This window comes from Bombus impatiens, unplaced genomic scaffold, assembly GCF_000188095.3.
Source record: "Bombus impatiens unplaced genomic scaffold, BIMP_2.2 scf_1275, whole genome shotgun sequence".
NCBI classification, from domain to species: domain Eukaryota; kingdom Metazoa; phylum Arthropoda; class Insecta; order Hymenoptera; family Apidae; genus Bombus; species Bombus impatiens.
The window spans coordinates 55,087-72,489 of NT_177694.1; the positions used below are offsets into that span (position 1 = coordinate 55,087).

General features: G+C 36.6%; 3 protein-coding genes and 1 long non-coding RNA gene across 9 annotated transcripts in view; 3 read left to right on the plus strand and 1 right to left on the minus strand.

Annotated features, from left to right (window-relative positions):
* LOC100749456 (bone morphogenetic protein 1-like) overlaps positions 1 to 6,011 on the plus strand; it is a 55,158-nt gene extending 49,147 nt beyond the window's left edge. For both annotated transcript variants that reach the window (XM_033323870.1, XM_003493720.4), the window contains exons 9-15: positions 407 to 874; positions 1,502 to 1,624; positions 1,754 to 2,072; positions 2,203 to 2,494; positions 2,591 to 2,804; positions 3,266 to 3,516; positions 3,636 to 6,011. In XM_033323870.1, the coding sequence (XP_033179761.1) occupies positions 407 to 874; positions 1,502 to 1,624; positions 1,754 to 2,072; positions 2,203 to 2,494; positions 2,591 to 2,804; positions 3,266 to 3,516; positions 3,636 to 3,806 (1,838 nt within the window). In that variant the 3' untranslated portion in view covers positions 3,807 to 6,011. The remainder of the gene's footprint in view (positions 1 to 406; positions 875 to 1,501; positions 1,625 to 1,753; positions 2,073 to 2,202; positions 2,495 to 2,590; positions 2,805 to 3,265; positions 3,517 to 3,635) is intronic.
* A 2,796-nt stretch (positions 6,012 to 8,807) lies between these two features.
* Positions 8,808 to 10,972, plus strand: LOC100746792 (tubulin alpha-1 chain). Its single transcript, XM_003493697.4, has 3 exons — positions 8,808 to 8,959; positions 9,473 to 9,695; positions 9,786 to 10,972. Exons 1-3 carry the CDS (start codon positions 8,957 to 8,959, stop codon positions 10,910 to 10,912), a joined length of 1,353 nt encoding a protein of 450 aa, XP_003493745.1. The 5' UTR covers positions 8,808 to 8,956; the 3' UTR covers positions 10,913 to 10,972.
* Positions 10,973 to 11,602: 630 nt separating this feature from the next.
* Positions 11,603 to 15,219, minus strand: LOC105681551. Its single transcript, XR_002947715.2, has 2 exons — positions 15,007 to 15,219; positions 11,603 to 12,628 (listed from the first exon to the last, which is right to left on the minus strand). It is a non-coding gene; the product is annotated as an uncharacterized LOC105681551 (long non-coding RNA).
* The window catches only part of LOC100747581, a 118,368-nt gene continuing 112,882 nt past the window's right edge, over positions 11,918 to 17,403 (plus strand). For 2 of the 5 annotated variants that reach the window (XM_033323865.1, XM_033323866.1), the window contains exons 1-6: positions 12,597 to 12,729; positions 13,424 to 13,550; positions 13,640 to 13,769; positions 13,859 to 14,023; positions 14,105 to 14,306; positions 14,392 to 14,516. In XM_033323865.1, coding sequence (XP_033179756.1) covers positions 12,675 to 12,729; positions 13,424 to 13,550; positions 13,640 to 13,769; positions 13,859 to 14,023; positions 14,105 to 14,306; positions 14,392 to 14,516 — 804 coding nt within the window. In that variant the 5' untranslated portion in view covers positions 12,597 to 12,674. Of the gene's footprint in view, positions 12,085 to 12,351; positions 12,489 to 12,596; positions 12,885 to 13,423; positions 13,551 to 13,639; positions 13,770 to 13,858; positions 14,024 to 14,104; positions 14,307 to 14,391; positions 14,517 to 17,403 lie in introns of those variants that run through there. The other 3 variants (XM_033323867.1, XM_033323868.1, XM_033323869.1) reach the window with 3 other exon arrangements.

Here is a 17,403-nt window from a genome sequence, read left to right on the forward strand (position 1 = left end):
GGATTTAGTTTGTCAACGTTATATAAGATTTGTATAATCCTTTATGGTCCTGCACACGGTCAATATGAATATCGTATTTTATTTGATTGGATTTCGGGTTTTAAGGTGATCCCGATATGCCGCTATTCGCAGAGGGAGAGACACATCGTAGAACTAGGTTTATGGAATAACCGATGTTTCAATATTATCGTATACGATTATTCTCGTGGTTATTATCGAGTTCAATGAATTCTACGAAATTGACGAAGATCTAACAACAAATATAGAGCACTGGATTAACCATCGTAATTCTCAGCCCTCCATTTCGAAAAATCGAAAAATCATTCGAACGCAATATCAGAATACAAGTCGATGCCTCGAGTATATTCATCGAGACTCTCGTAACAACAATTTAATCGCAACACAGGTCGATACTGCGGAAGCGGAAAGATCCACGAACCGGTGGTTTCGACCGGAAGTCGAATGCTGGTTACATATGTGACGTCGAGCCATCAGACGGGACATCGTGGGTTTACTGCGAGCTACGAGGCTGTGTGTGGCGGTGAAATCGAGGTGGAAGACACAGGCCATTTGGAATCGCCTAACTACCCGGAGGGCTATCAGTCGAGCAAGGAGTGCGTCTGGAAGTTGTCTGTTCCGCAGAACTTCCAAGTGGCGCTGAAGTTTCAATCGTTCGAGATCGAAAACCACGACAACTGCGTGTACGACTACGTGGAGGTGCGGGACGGTCATAACGCGGACTCGCCATTGATCGGGGTTTACTGCGGTTACAAGATACCACCGGACATTAAGTCCACCGGTAACAAACTTCTGGTGAAGTTCGTTAGCGACGGGTCCGTACAGAAGGCTGGGTTCTCGGCCACGTTCATGAAAGGTACGCTCCAGTTTTACGTTCCATCGAGTTTCAATGGCTGTCGATTGGATTTGCTTTATCCTTTTATCTTATACCAGTAATCTTCGGCTAAGGTATCTTCGTGGTAGTAGATGAATTTTGACAGAGATTCATCGAAGCGTGAATTAAAGAGAATATAGAATAGAGCGAATTTTTCCAAATCGATCGAAGAGAGTTTAATTGATGCTTTCGGTACATTTTTTTTTTTTTTTTTTAGAATTCGGGACGGTCATAACGCGGACTCGCCATTGATCGGGGTTTACTGCGGTTACAAGATACCACCGGACATTAAGTCCACCGGTAACAAACTTCTGGTGAAGTTCGTTAGCGACGGGTCCGTACAGAAGGCTGGGTTCTCGGCCACGTTCATGAAAGGTACGCTCCAGTTTTACGTTCCATCGAGTTTCAATGGCTGTCGATTGGATTTGCTTTATCCTTTTATCTTATACCAGTAATCTTCGGCTAAGGTATCTTCGTGGTAGTAGATGAATTTTGACAGAGATTCATCGAAGCGTGAATTAAAGAGAATATAGAATAGAGCGAATTTTTCCAAATCGATCGAAGAGAGTTTAATTGATGCTTTCGGTACATTTTTTTTTTTTTTTTTAGAATTCGACGAGTGTGTTTTGATCGAGCACGGCTGCGAACATAATTGCATCAATACTTTGGGTGGATTCGAATGTTCCTGTAAACCTGGCTACGAATTACATTCCGATGGAAAACACTGTGAAGGTATATGGTAGAAAATATTGAAAAATTCTTCTTCCTTTTATTTACTCTCTTTAGAATTATTTGAGTACCAGCAGATTAGAATTCCGGTGTATCTCTTTACGCCAGTTGATGTACACTTATGTCCGTCAGATGCCTGTGGCGGAGTATTCGAGGACAGTAACGGAACTATCACGAGCCCCTCGTTTCCGGTAACTTACCCGGGAAACAAGGATTGTGTCTGGGAAATCATAGCTCCGCCTCAATATCGTATCACGCTGAATTTCACGCACTTCGATCTAGAAGGCAATAATGCTCGTCAACAGGATTGCGAATACGATTCTGTGGAAGTAAGCAGCAAGCTCGGAGACGATCTTTTGAGAAAACATGGTATTTTTTGCGGTTCCAGACTACCGTCGTTGATTACCTCGGAGGGAAACTCTTTAAGAGTGACATTCACGTCTGATAATAGGTAAATCGCTTAAATTTTGTTATTAGCTGGTTTATAAATTTTAAGGGAACTCTAACTTAGCAAAATATATTCTTTTCTGATATTCTCTCTCTCTCTCTCTCTCTCTCTCTTTCTCTCTCTGCGATTACAGTATTCAAAAAACTGGTTTCGCCGCCGTCTTCTTCACGGACATGGACGAATGCGCGAACAACAACGGTGGTTGTCAACACGAGTGCAGGAACACGATAGGATCTTATCAATGTTCGTGTCACAATGGTTTTACGCTTCACGAAAATGGCCATGACTGCAAGGAGGGCGGTTGCAAGTATGAAATTGTCGCACCCATGGGTACTATAACATCGCCAAACTATCCAGACTATTATCCCGGCCTTAAGGATTGCGTCTGGCACTTTGTTACCAAACCAGGACATCGTATTAAATTAGTTAGTATCTAAGAATCGTTTTATAATTTTACTAACTAGAATTTTATTTAATTGCGCGAAAATTTATAAATTTGACGCGATTTCGAAATCATCCAGGTTTTCAAAGTCTTCGAGATGGAATCCCATCAAGAATGCAATTACGATCATATCGCTATTTACGACGGCGATTCACCGGATAGTCACGTTCTGGGGAAATTTTGCGGTACCAAAGAGCCGCATCCAATCCTCGCAACTGGGAATCAAATGTATATGGTATTTAAGAGCGATGCTTCCGTCCAAAGGAAAGGTTTCCTTGCGACTCACAGTACGGGTAAGAGTGCCATCAATTTAAACGAAGTAATCGCACATTCGTTATTAAGAATGTGACTTACTTCTGTAAGATTTCCACCATAACATCAATCTTGCCTTTAAAAGCACGACCTCTTTCGTGCTTCGCGCGATTTTTCATAAAATCTCGTACGACTATCAGAATCGCACGAGAAATATCAGAAAAATGTTGTGCTTGAGTGAATTTTCTGTTTCAATGAAAAAAATGTATAAGCGTGCGTGATATATATTTCCATTAAGAAACAATCCAAATCTACAGAATTATATTAAAAATTCCGAAAAAGACAGATGTCAGTGTTAATAATCGATCGAAGTCAATAAATGAAAGTATCGAGGTGTACTGTGCTTTCTGAAGTATCTGAAGCGATTCATTTTACGTCTGCGATAGTATCGAGTAATTTAAGATGTTAGGTACAATTTCGTTCACCTAATTTCGTTCTACAGCTTGCGGTGGCCACTTGATTGCCACGACTGAAGTAAAGCATTTGTACTCTCATGCGAAGTACGGCACCCACAATTACGATCACAGGACCGATTGCGATTGGGCGATCGAGGCACCACCTGGCAAAAACGTACATCTCACGTTTGTCACGTTCCAATTGGAATCAGAGAGCGACTGCAATTACGATTTCGTCGAAGTTTATTCCGGTTTAGATACGTCTGGTCTTCTGTATGGGCGATATTGTGGAAACAGCGTAAGTCTTATCTTCTGGTTCGAATGAAAAGTAAAGTTCGCTTTTACGTATCGATGCTTGAACACAGTCCAGCCATTTGTATCGACATTGAATTTTAATATGCAATTCATTTATTTCAGAATACCACCGACTTCATATCGATAAACGAGGCATTGCTGGTAAGGTTCAGAACGGACGACACGATATCGAACAAAGGTTTTATGGCGCTATTCGTTGCGGTTGATCGTCAAGACAGTGGAGAAAATTACGGAGGTTCGGAGGACGAAGATGCGGACGAGGAGAATCTCTGATCCGTGACAGGCCTCGCCAATCGACTGGGCTACGGATTCCACATTGGTTCGCTCTTGCAGAATAACGAACAAGGTGAAGGCGAGTAATGTCTAATTACTCGTGCGTAAACGTTTCAAACGTTTCGATGGAGTCCACGTAGTCCTTGTCAAACGTGAATCTTGCTCGATCGTCGAGGCCGTGAATCTTATTCTTCTGACGAATTATACGTTCGAAGGAGGCGAATCGATCGAATATCGACCGACAGTATCGATCCTTTTGGACTTAAAGATTTGTATTTAACGATTAACGGGTGAACGAAGAAAACATTGCCCAGAGTTAATCCCAAGTGTCTCGCATCAAGGATAATTTATTCCGTCAGCGATGGCGTTAGTTAACGGCTTAACCATTTGGAGTAGCGATGTAACGACCCTGAAATTCGGCCTAGGGTCAAGGCCAATCGTGCCATTGTATGTTTAGGTAGAGCGCATTATACTGTTAACTACTATGAATTGTCAAACCCAGTGAGAAACAGAAGGTTCAAGAAGGAAGGCGAAACAACACGCGGTTTAGTGTTGCCAAAGTGATTTTCTAATATTTAATCGAACAGTATCTTTATCGGTGTTCGGAATTATTCTAACTAATCGATATGAATACAATAAGAAGGCATAAAGGAAAAGTCTACGAGAGGAACAAACGTAATCTAGAATTATAGTCGACGTTGTTCTTTCAAGCACTGCCCTATACCAAACGATTCGATCACGTTGAAAGATCACTTTTTTCTCGACTATGTACGATTCTTTCGAATTTTCTTCTTTCCATTTTCACTATTTCCCTATTTTTAAATAAAAAATATACTTTTCGAAGCGTTTTGTTCAAATGTACGCGGATAAACGGTTCTAATGTCGCTACGCAAGAATATCAAACGAAACCGAGCGTGTTTCGAATCGAACGAAAGGAAGAAAATATGACGAGAAGTTTTTCGCTCGAATCTGTTCGATGGAAACCTTCCATACAACTCGTGCAAATACTTGGAATAATCTAGATATAAATTTAGACATAGCGCTGATCAATCTTGAAAAATCAGCGATAGAAATTTTACGGCGAATCTCGAGCGACCGGTTTCGATTGAAACTGATCGACGTTTTCGCGAGGATTTCGCCGAGCGTTTATTGTACATAGATAAAAGTTTAGATGTAGACGTCGTGCCGTTTTATATCGTAGTCATAGGATCGACGACAAAAAATAAAATGTCTCGCTATCGTGTGAATTGATAGATTTCTGACGGTTCTCAGGCTCTGTACTTTCGTCTGCGTTTCATAACGAGATATTTAAAAATAATTGTAATAATGCACGCAGTAATTTGTTGCGGAATGAAATTATTCCGACGATACCAATCGACAGATCTATAGACGTACGTTAAATTAATGAACTAGACAATAGTATCTGATACAAATGTCATTGGTACCCCAAGAAAGTACAGCTAGAACAACTAGATATCTTTAATCATTTTTTCGTAGATATCGATACTGGGGTTGCGATACGAGTATTGAACACTTCATATTAAACTTACAGCTGAATGGCGAGAAAACGTATTTTAAGATCGGGCACGTATCCTATCGAACTCATCGAAGTACTCGTGTTTTTGACAGAACGAAACGTTATCCTTTGTACACTGTGTATTGTTTAAGGAAAATGATATTGTGCAAAAGATTATTCTGTAATTGTCAAAAAGAAAACGTTGTTCGAGTAACGATATTCTGAAATTTCTAAACTTTTGGTCATTTTTCTACATGATTCACTGCCCGGTGTACAATTTTCACGATGGTGCACAGAGATTTAAAAGAAAAAAGACGATATATTTTTACTTTGATATTATTTTTTAAATGTATCGTACGATGAATATGGCTTATATTATTTCGAGCAATACCTTGTACGTGAATGCAAGCAACAAGATATACGACAAACTTTGAATTTCTTTTGCAAGTGTACATGATGTACGAGCGAGTACGCGCATAATGTTGATCTTTCAGAAAAGAAAGAAAGAACAATTCGTATGCCTAAAAACACACAGTACAGATAATAATACCTTTATCTATTATCTGACGATAAGAGCAATATTAAGCGCCGCGTCAAGTTCCTTTTTGTAAATTATATGTGATTTATTTGTTCTCAGAAATACACGTTATAGGCACTCTATATATTACTAAGCAAGTATATACAACTAATATATGCGTTTCTTCTATTGAAAAATAATCCTCTACCTACACGAATTCCTCTATCCTTCTATCACACTTGTTCATTTTGCTAGCATTTGATAGCTAATGGCATTGCTGTCGTATTAGATATTCTGACGAGTCAGAAAATAAAAAAAAAATCTATCGCAAAAACTATTGATTATCAGGTATTATTCGATCCCGACTAACGACCAAAGTATTTTGATTCGTAACCTAATGTCACTTTAATGAACAATAATTGACTATTATTAAATGTCACAAGTTCAGGATTAGTCACCGATAAATATGGTAACTCTGGTCATTAATGGAGAATACTGACTGTCAAAATGATTTCAGGTAAGTGTTCTTTAATAATTTTATTCCAAGTGAAAACCTTAATTTTGATAATTCTACTTATTTTTTTCATTGTTTCATATTAAAAACATATAAAATTTGAAAAAATGAAATCTTAAAAAACTAATCGATCGAGCAGTTATTTGCGTGAATAGAAATGAGGTATAAGATAAAAAGCCTTGGATCACTGGCTTACTATATTTGGAGAACAAGATCTCTGCAAATACAAGGACAATAAGCGCGTGGTCGATATGTTACATCATTGTGCAGTTGTACCGGTATCGATTATGTTAATGTAGAAGATCAATTTCCGTGATCATATATAAAAAAACCAATATTACTATAAGATACAGATTCATTTTTTATATACCATATAATAATCAATAACATCGAGTATTAATTTATGAAGACGCTAATTGTTCAAACATTTCAGTCGCATAAAATTTCCCTGATTACAAACAACACGAGTTATACGTTGTTATTTGAAATTTTATGCTTATATAATGCTTTAAAAATTGCTATTATGCTCTAAAAACATCAACAAACTCAGTTCAGAGTTCTCTCAGGGAACAACGTAATTTTTGCGTGCACGTCATACAAAGGAGTTATTCCCAGAGGGAATACTCTGTGCCCCACCCTGTAAGTTCTCTAGAGAAGAGGATCGTCACGATTTACCGCTTTCCTTACGCGAGAACCGACCGTCTGTGACCAATTTTAGAAAAAGTGAACGGTCGAGTAGCAGAAGCGTTCTCTCACGGCGAGTCCCGTCCTTCTTTGTCACTTCTGCATATCAAAGAACATCTACATATATGTATGATCTAATATTAATAAATACAGAAAAGATACAAAAGTGACGACCAATATGTTGTATTACTATTTTGTTCTGAGGATTTTTGGTTTTATAGATTGGCTTTTACGAAGTTATCGATTCATTCTCAGAAATGGATACAATCTGACGAAATATGACCACTTACGTAATTACACAGTCGGTCAATATTTCTGCTTGTTTCTGAGTCTATGTAACGAAAAAGGATATAAGTGTATGATTGGAAGAGATTATTTGTTTATTTACTGATAAAAAGCTTGTTCTAATATGTAAAGAGAAAATGAATGTTATACATTTTTAAATGAGAAATTATTTTGGCAAAGAATGAAACATTTTCATTTGGTTGATTCCGCAATTTCCTAGGGTTTGCACATACAGGTAACTTCTGAATAGAAATTCTGCGACGCAATGTCTATTATTAACCAATGGACAAGTTCAACGCCCATATCCAACCGCAGTGGTTTTGCAACTAAGAATAAGTGTCGTGTTTTTTTGCATTGCTCTGCAGAACATCCGTTTTTCACGAGACAATGCAAATTTAAAGATAACAAAATGAAATACATAGCGATAACAACATTTTTAAACACTAACTTCTATGATACTGGATATTTTTTTAATGAAATACGTAGAAGAAAAGAATTTGCAATTTTGTGTTAGCAGAATAGTAATACAAGTATGTACTACTTTGAAGCAACTTTCTCTCGCGTATCTTTCCGCAAGTGCATCGCGAAATTCTGATGACAATCTCTCTGTGACACACTCTGATCGAGAAAATCCATTTATAACTATATAATATTTGCAACGTGTAATAGAAATTGTCCTCCGATCAATCTTTATAGAAAGTAATTCTCAATAAAATTCTTAACAACAACTGCAACCGTGCGCCAAGGACTTTGTGAAATGCATTCTTTATTAATTAATATGCAAACAAGGTTCAATCTCTTAATGTCGTAACAGAAACTCTAAAAAACTGTCCTATTTTAAAACTTAATAATTAATACTAGACTTATATTAATTACAGCCTATAGTGTTACAGCGTGCTATCTGTGACACTTTTTGTTAATGAGGACAAGACTACATTATGCATACATTGTATGTATGTATGCACGTATGTATGTTAGTTCATATGCATGTATAATAAATGCAAAGGTCGTACATCTGAGCAATTTAAAATGTCTCCTATCACAACTAGTTAATACAAGAGATTGTCATTCTTAAAAATAAATTTCGATACGATCTAGTAATCTTTTAAGAAACTTAACAAACATTTGTTAGAATATTCAAAACTAACCGTTAAGATGCTTGGACTTTGTTCCATTGCACGATAAACCCGGTCCATACCTGAATAAAACAGCTTTCTGCATAACGAATATTTCCTTGCTAATCAATCGTTATCGAGTCAATGAACAGAGCGTTACATACCAATTTCCTTGCTGTGCCCGTCGAAATTTGTAAAATCAATAAAATAAATGTCGCATGACAGGAGGCTAGGTACTATATTTTGCACGTAGAAAACATGCGTGAAGGCGTTGTGGCGTTCTGCGGTCTTCTGTTAACCAATCAGAAACATGGGTGAGGTCACTAGCGACCAATGATTGTGCGCCAAAGGAGTAGAGGGTCAGGGGTATAAGATCCGGTGGCAAGCGTCCCTCGCGCATTAATCGTTTGGTTTTCGACCGTGTATTGTGTGTGGTTGATAGCAGAAGCTCCATTACTTGCTCCAACTATCGACTATTCACTTTCTACAAGAGCGTAAAGCAAATCCCTAGACTTCAAAATGGTGAGTAAACATTTTTTGAGAAATTCTGCTCGCGGGAACGATTAATTGTATCAGCGGTGTTATTCGTGAAAAGTGACTTGATGCACCGGCCGGCTCCGCCCTTTTCGTTGCGACTCATTTAATATCTAAATACTGTTAAAATAATTAAAACATTTATATCTCGGATAACAGTTATGCTTACATAAAACATAATTTGTAAAATTGGTTGTAGAATGTATGTAGGACAAAAAAAAAAATGAAAACTAGGCATTTCTTTGTTTCACGTTATCGAGCGGCGGGGGAAATGCGCGTCGCGTCGTTTTGAGCGACGCGATCGATACTTCGTGAATGATGTCTGTAAAATATCTTTTATACAGAAACCGGTTTAAATGTTATTGAAATTAAAAGCAATACGCTCCACGATGTAACAAAAAATATTCGGAATAATCTTCAATAAAAAGATGATAAAAATATATACCAGTATTATTTTATAAATCCAGACTGCACAATTTAAATTTATTTAAATTTTTTCAGCGTGAATGTATCTCAATCCACGTTGGCCAGGCTGGAGTTCAAATTGGAAATGCCTGTTGGGAGTTATACTGTCTGGAACATGGCATTCAGCCTGATGGTCAGATGCCATCAGATAAAACCATTGGAGGAGGTGATGACAGTTTCAATACTTTCTTCAGTGAAACAGGTGCTGGAAAACACGTTCCCAGAGCGGTTTTCATTGACTTAGAGCCAACAGTAGTCGGTATGTAATTATTATTTCCATATTAATAATTTTTGTATATTTTTTAGAATAAATTAGATAAGTTCTTCATTATATCAATTTTTGTTGTAGACGAGGTTCGCACAGGCACCTATCGTCAGCTCTTCCATCCAGAACAACTGATCACAGGCAAAGAAGATGCAGCGAACAATTATGCTCGTGGGCATTACACCATTGGCAAGGAAATTGTTGACCTTGTTCTAGATCGTATTCGTAAACTCGCAGATCAATGTACTGGACTCCAAGGTTTCCTCATCTTCCACTCCTTTGGAGGTGGCACTGGCTCTGGTTTCACATCCTTGTTGATGGAACGCTTGTCCGTGGATTATGGAAAGAAGTCGAAGCTGGAATTTGCTATTTACCCAGCCCCACAAGTTTCCACTGCTGTGGTCGAACCCTATAACTCAATTCTCACCACCCATACCACTTTAGAACATTCCGATTGTGCATTTATGGTCGACAATGAGGCTATTTATGATATCTGTCGCCGTAATTTGGACATCGAAAGACCTACGTACACGAATCTAAACCGATTGATTGGTCAAATCGTTTCTTCGATCACTGCCTCGCTTCGTTTCGATGGCGCTCTTAACGTTGATCTGACGGAATTCCAAACTAATTTAGTACCTTACCCAAGGATTCACTTCCCTCTGGTTACTTACGCCCCGGTCATCTCCGCTGAAAAGGCGTATCACGAACAACTTTCCGTAGCGGAAATTACGAATGCTTGCTTCGAACCGGCTAACCAAATGGTAAAATGCGATCCTCGACACGGAAAGTATATGGCGTGTTGTATGCTGTACAGAGGAGACGTTGTACCCAAGGATGTTAATGCAGCCATCGCAACTATCAAGACTAAGCGCACTATTCAATTTGTCGACTGGTGTCCAACTGGATTCAAAGTTGGCATTAACTATCAACCACCTACTGTCGTACCGGGTGGTGATCTTGCTAAAGTGCAACGAGCTGTCTGCATGTTGTCGAATACTACTGCTATCGCAGAAGCTTGGGCCCGACTTGATCATAAATTCGATTTAATGTACGCCAAGAGAGCATTTGTACATTGGTACGTCGGCGAAGGTATGGAGGAAGGTGAATTCTCCGAAGCACGTGAAGATCTTGCCGCTTTGGAGAAGGACTATGAGGAGGTTGGTATGGATTCCGCGGAGGGTGAGGGAGAGGGAGCCGAAGAATACTAAACTGACTCTCGTTGAGATTTTTGAATAACGTACAATTCGAAATAAACGAATTGATTTGCAGCTGTGATTGTTCATATATTTTACCTGTCCTTTATGTATTTTCCTGACCTGCTCAATAACTTTCGTGAATAATTAAAGTTGAGTAGTTCATTTAAGTTACAAGTTACGTTAAAAAATAAATCAAGCATGTTCTTGCAAGATTTAAAACTAGTAAAACTAATTCGAATATGTAGTAGTAAAGAATATTTGACATTATTATGCATTCAATAAGATATTTTATCGTTTCAATAGCAAAGGATTGTAAAGAAAAAAAGATTACGAAGTTATTTATGTTAAAGATGTGTTGTGATATGAATTTATATATTTATGTCGAAAGATTATATGACTATTGATGTCAGGAAAGGATGATATGTTGAAATATAAGAACACGGAAATTTGTGGTTTCTACGCATTGTCAATACTTGTTAATGAATAAATAGATGCACGAAGATTCTCTTTAACATTTCAATTTAATTTATAAGACAATAATGATATTATTTGCAATAATAGTATGCAATATGGAAACTTTAAAGGTGATAAAGATAAGAAAATTAACGTCATGAAAATATTACTTTTATTTCATATCGTTAACTATTATAGTCTAGTGACTAATAAATTTTACATTAAACCTTTTTTCTACATTTTGTTTATACAAAAGCTGTTTCATCCGGATAGTTTAAACGTGTCATCTATGATAGTTCAATCGTTCTAAAATATATATTAAAAATACCTATACGCAAGTATGACACGTATGCCGCATGGTAGTTTGCCTAATAATTTATCGCGTCTATTTAGACTTTCTTATTGCATATACGAGAATATCTCTCCTAATTCTATCCCATCTTAGTTTCTTACGCATCGGTTCATCTCACTTTATTCCAATAACAAGAATAGATATCTTACTAAGAATCCGCCATGAGTCGAGCTCCTTAGACTTATCGCGAACACGCATGCGCAGTACGACAGTGCACGTTGCTGCATGTCGGTGTGCACAGTGGTGTGTAAGGCGGTATTTTGTTAAAAAAAAATTGGCGGTTTCGTTGGGATAAAAATTGTGCAAATGTTATCGACAAGTAATTAACGTTCGCCCAAATGGATCGCTTGTCTATTCAGCGTTGCGACGAGTAATATGAGTGAGTGAATGCAATATTACTAAAAGTTTTCAGTAACGTTTCCCTTGGGAAAGAATGTAAAAAACCCATGGTTGGGAATATCGATACGATACTACGATCGATGCATCGAAACCGAATTGACGGTGACTACAATAAACGTTGAATAAACTTTATTTGAAATCTATTTGGACCGATGCCTCGGGTCAGGTGTATCGATATATTGTTTGCATACCTACTTGCAAGGCAAGAAGCTGTGCCTTGAATGTATGCAGTGGAGTGCAGCCCCTCCAACTCGAGTTCTCGTTGCAACGTTCTCCGGTTTCCTCAATCACGTTTTTTTTTCTACTGTGCTGAATAATACATTTAAACAGAAACCATTTCAAAGAATGCTAACTTTATTTCATGACTACTTACGATAAGAATGAGTGAGTATTCCGATGGAATACGCGAACGTTTCAACAACTTTGTATATTCTTGTGTGCTTATCTTGTAAAACGTAAGCCGGAGCGTATATGATACGAGACTCTTGTATTTCTGATAAAATGTACACACTTGGACGCTCTACCTGTACAAATTGCTTATGTATGGTGTGTATACATTAACACCTCTAAATGTTGTATCTACACGTGTGTTCGACTAATGTGTTCAATGTTGAAGATAATTCAGGTAGAAAGACTCTACGTTGTGTTGCGTCTAATGCATTCAGTACGATTAATTCATTTCTGTGACGTGAGAATTCAAAGAATGATATGAAACACTCGGTCACGTAGATATTTTTTATATTTCCGCGTATGTGAGATGTAGTATCTTATACGTGGCAGGTAAATTATGTGAAAGACATTTGACAGTTTTGAAATAGAGAAAAGTATCTTTATAAATAATAGTCTAAAGGTTATATTTTTTATTCTTTCGTTGTTTCTTTGTAAATTTAGTTATAACTGGGCATAACTATTTTCATATTTACAAATAAAGGAGAATATATGAAAATATTTGATATATTACATTCATTAAACTTTCCCCAGTATCATAATGATTTAGAATAGTGTCAGTAAAGTAGGCATGTAAGTACAACTGTAGATGTTTATTGACATTTGAAATATATTATTAAGTTTAGTATTCTTGATTTTGTCTTATGTTTATGATGTATATAAAGTATACATTGTAAATATATGCGTTATAACTTGTTTTATGCACCTTAATTCTTATATTTTTAAGGTTAAAGATGCATCAATTTAATAGTAAAGTGTCCATAAATGAAATGTAAATCTAGAATTTTATGTTTGATGGTTATTATTCTTTAATTCTCATAGTTTATGCATAATAAATGTGAATACATGCTCTTTCTGTTTGAAAATTACAGACCACTGCAAAGCCATGAAGATAAGTTTTTCCTTATCTTCGCTACAACCGCTGGGCCATGGCTTAGAAAAACATGGCCAAGCTGGGGTAGCGATAGAAAGGCCATACAACAGTCTCACAAAAAAGAGGTTTGTATAATCTTTCATATTTACTATAGTTAATATTTTATACAGTTTATATTATTTATATTACATTTAATAATTTATTTGTATTACAGGAAAGATCCAAAGCAACTTCACAATCAACGTTTATGGACAAATCGTGAAGATAGCAAAGATGAGTTTTGGGCAGCAATACGTTCTAACTATGACTATATTATGGATACTAATTTGATAGATAGTTGTAGAGTATGTACTTGATTTAGATATTTATAATGTAATTAGACATAAACCATATATGACTTACGCTATATTATGTTTTAATTTGTCATTAATAGGAAGCTAATGGTGAATTAACATGGGACGAGACTGATGTATCTACGCAGTCATGGAGTTTGAAAGAAGTTAGTAGTCAATTTTCAGAGTTATATTCATGGCTAAGGGTTCTTCAAGAATTGGTTTATTGCAAAGAAGAAAATTTATTAGATAAAAGTCTGCGTGCGGTATGTATCATTTCAGCATAGCATGCTGTGCCAAATTTTTATTTTTTAAAAAATTAAATTATTGTAAAATATAAATTTAAGGCTCACATGGAGGAGCTGCGACGTAGGGCATATAGAAGAAAATTATTTAATGATCAGGCTGGAAAACTAGTGTCACGTGCCCCTGCTTTGAAAGATGAAGTGGCGTGGCGTGTTGACCACTTAAATGCAAAATGGGAATTAGTTGAACAAATTATGGCACCTGTTGAGCGGCCTGTATCTAATCAACAGGATATATCGGCAGGTAATTTTCTCGTTGAAATAGGAAGTTCATTAATTATATTTTCATCTGTGAATTCAAAATATTTAAATGAAAATTTACATTATAGATTTCGAGCATGAAGTAAAGTGTTTAAGGAAATGGCTCCGTGAAATGGAATCCCGCCTTCAGCCTTTGAGCTTTCATGTAGATTGGACGTTAGCAGAGCTCGAGGAAAAAGCAGTGGAGCATATGGTGAGTGACATAAAAATAGTAATTTTTTATAGCATATAAAGCAGTTACATTGCAACGAGTAACATATCTTTAATGAAATATATACATATTCGTTGAAAACGTCGATAAAAATTTTGTATACCAAATTAAATAAATATAGAGTTTATTAAACCGTGATGAAACCGTTGAATTAGAGATACTAGTATAACCGGACAAGCGAATACGAGCGACGCGTTTAGATATTATACGAGTCATTAACGCGCTAAATCAATATTACAAATATGTATGCCGTTTCCGTTTGTGAGCCGGATATATCTCTTTATTGTTAACGGAAATAGTCGACAACGCACACTTAAAGAGGCGTATGGGATAAACGTTGGTAATAGTAAATAATTACGCTCGGCATGCTTGAAATATACGTAACAGGCATGAATATATCAAAAGCAACTTAAAAAAGCGATCGAAGCCCATTTTTGAAGCGATCGCAACGAAATTAATCGATGTTTAATACCTGGAATTTTCGTTGTAATTTCTTGTCAGTAATTGTGTAATCTCAGCCAGAAATAATGGAGCAAGTTTTACTTTTGTCATGGCGAGACGATAGTCGACGCACGTTTAGTTTCAGCACGATTCTCTGTCGACTCTGTACTGTATGATCAGGTGGGCGTCGAGAACTCGACTCGTGTTAGTTCCGTATCTTTCTACCGTGTTTTCTATCTTCTTCTTTCGTTCCTTTCCTCCCCCCTTAATTGCATCCCAACACAAAACATGATACGTACTGGACTTCGTGAATGTATGCATAACTACAGTATTATGTACTGTGACGCGATGATGCTGCGAGTGTGTGAGTTTTTGAATTTTTTTACTGGCTACATATTGTGTAGAAAGATAGTCGAATCTGCCTTATTTCATTCTCATCCCGCTGTATTTCACAATCATGATTGCAAACATATTTATGATTTTCTGTTTTCGATTTTTCAGTTTAATCACCTATGTTATTTCCAGAATGAGTTGTAATTATTAGCAATATTTTGAATCAGGCAAGATTAGTATTAAATATTATTCGATGCAAAATAAGATTACTTCATTCTAAACGTAAGTTGTAGAGTAATGCAAGAAATTGTATGCGAAACCTTATTACGATATTGTAATAATAAGATACTGTAAATGTCGAAATTAAAATAAGATATGAATTTTTAACTAACTAATCCTTAATTCAACGTGGAAGTAGCTTTCGTTCTCAGATGCAAGAGAATCTTGATAACACGAACAGTAAAAGTTACTTCTGTTTAATTGCATTTTTTTCTGTTTCAAAACACGTACTTGTATGTATCCTTAAAAATGTTTAAAATTGTTTCGAAAGAATTTAATTTATGAGGATCAAGTATACTTTTTATGTTGCAATTTGTTTTGCGCAAAAAATACAAGAATTTCTTCATCGTTAAAATTATTATCTTTCTAATTGAATTTCTTCAAATTAGAAGATAATTAATTAGATTTGTAGATAATAGCGATTGCATATCATGCTTTTGAAATTTTAACACGATTATCCTGTCTCGTTTTACTCTTTCGATCGATATAATCGAACGAAAGCGTCGATCGAATAACTTTAAATTTAGCTCTGTAAGCTGGCGCGAATAAATTTGTTTATGCCCCGGTTCGTTGCTCCCTATCAAAGCCACATGCCATGTTAATTTTAAGCAAATTCCATCGAATCTTCAATCTCAGCTATGAAATAGAAAATTCGTTGTTTCGAACATCGTGTATCTTACGATCGTTCTATAAATTATTTCCGAGCCACGCGTGTAAAAAATAGTCAAGGTTGAAACGTGCTTCACAAACGTTGACTAGCTTCTGCGTTACGCAATCCTCTGGCCGTAGTGTTACAGTGAAAGCTGCTATTACGTTCGGTACAAAGATCCAGATCAATTTTTAACTCTGTAAACCGTGAAGTCTCAACTTTTATCCATATTCAATATTTTACGCGATAAATGATATGTATGATCCTTATTACGTACAAAATATAAATTAAAACGAAGTACTTTTCAATTAAGCAACTTGTTTCACATCCTTCTGAATTATCTAGGTACCGATCGAAAGTTAAATAGAGCTAAATTGAATTTTATAAAATCAGAGTAAAAAAGAAAAAGGATTCAAGTTTGCCACGTATCTAGTTTGCCTTACAATTGCAAATAAAACGTTACGTTAGCAAATAAAAGCACCGAACATTCGTTCGGAGTGCAAACACCAATCAGTGCTGGAACATTTATCATCGTGAAAGTACTCGCGCCTTCATGGTTAATTAATTTCTAGAAACTTATTGTTCAAGTGCACGCTCGACGAAGGGGCTGACTTTTTTTTTAGAATTATCGCGCGACTCACAATCTTTCATATACGTCATTCATTAAACGCACTGAGGCTATCGTAGTACGGGTGCGATACATGGATATTGAATCTCCAGATAAAGCAATTAATCTATCATACGCATGATTTTCCGATTCGATGGAGAAAATAAAATGAAAGTCGGTATTAAGGCCGTGAGCAGGTACTATTGACGGAACGAAAAGAAGGAAAAAGGGAAAAGAGAAATACGTGCCACAAGTACGATAATGATCTAAGGGGAACGATCTAAGGGGGGATCTGACGTAAGGGGAACGCATAATTTATTTTACGTTGTGTATCGTTCGGATTGTTCGATCGATAAAATTTCAGAATGCTGATGAAGATTGATGGCGGCGGTACTTGTGCCTCTCGATGCAAGTAAACGTTATTCGACCAGTCTTCTTCGTTCGAGTGTCTCCTAGGGGACATATGTTACGAATGCTCATTGATGCTCGTGAATCGTGTAAAATTGAAGATCGATATCGAATTGATATTAGCGACTGAAAGACGAGTAGAAGTCTACATA

What these genes read in the sequence shown, in the direction of transcription:
- LOC100746792 (XM_003493697.4), top strand. An exon ending in CTTAGAGCCAACAGTAGTCG is followed by an intron (nt 9,696 to 9,785) that starts GTATGTAATTAT and finishes TTTTTGTTGTAG; the next exon opens with ACGAGGTTCGCACAGGCACC.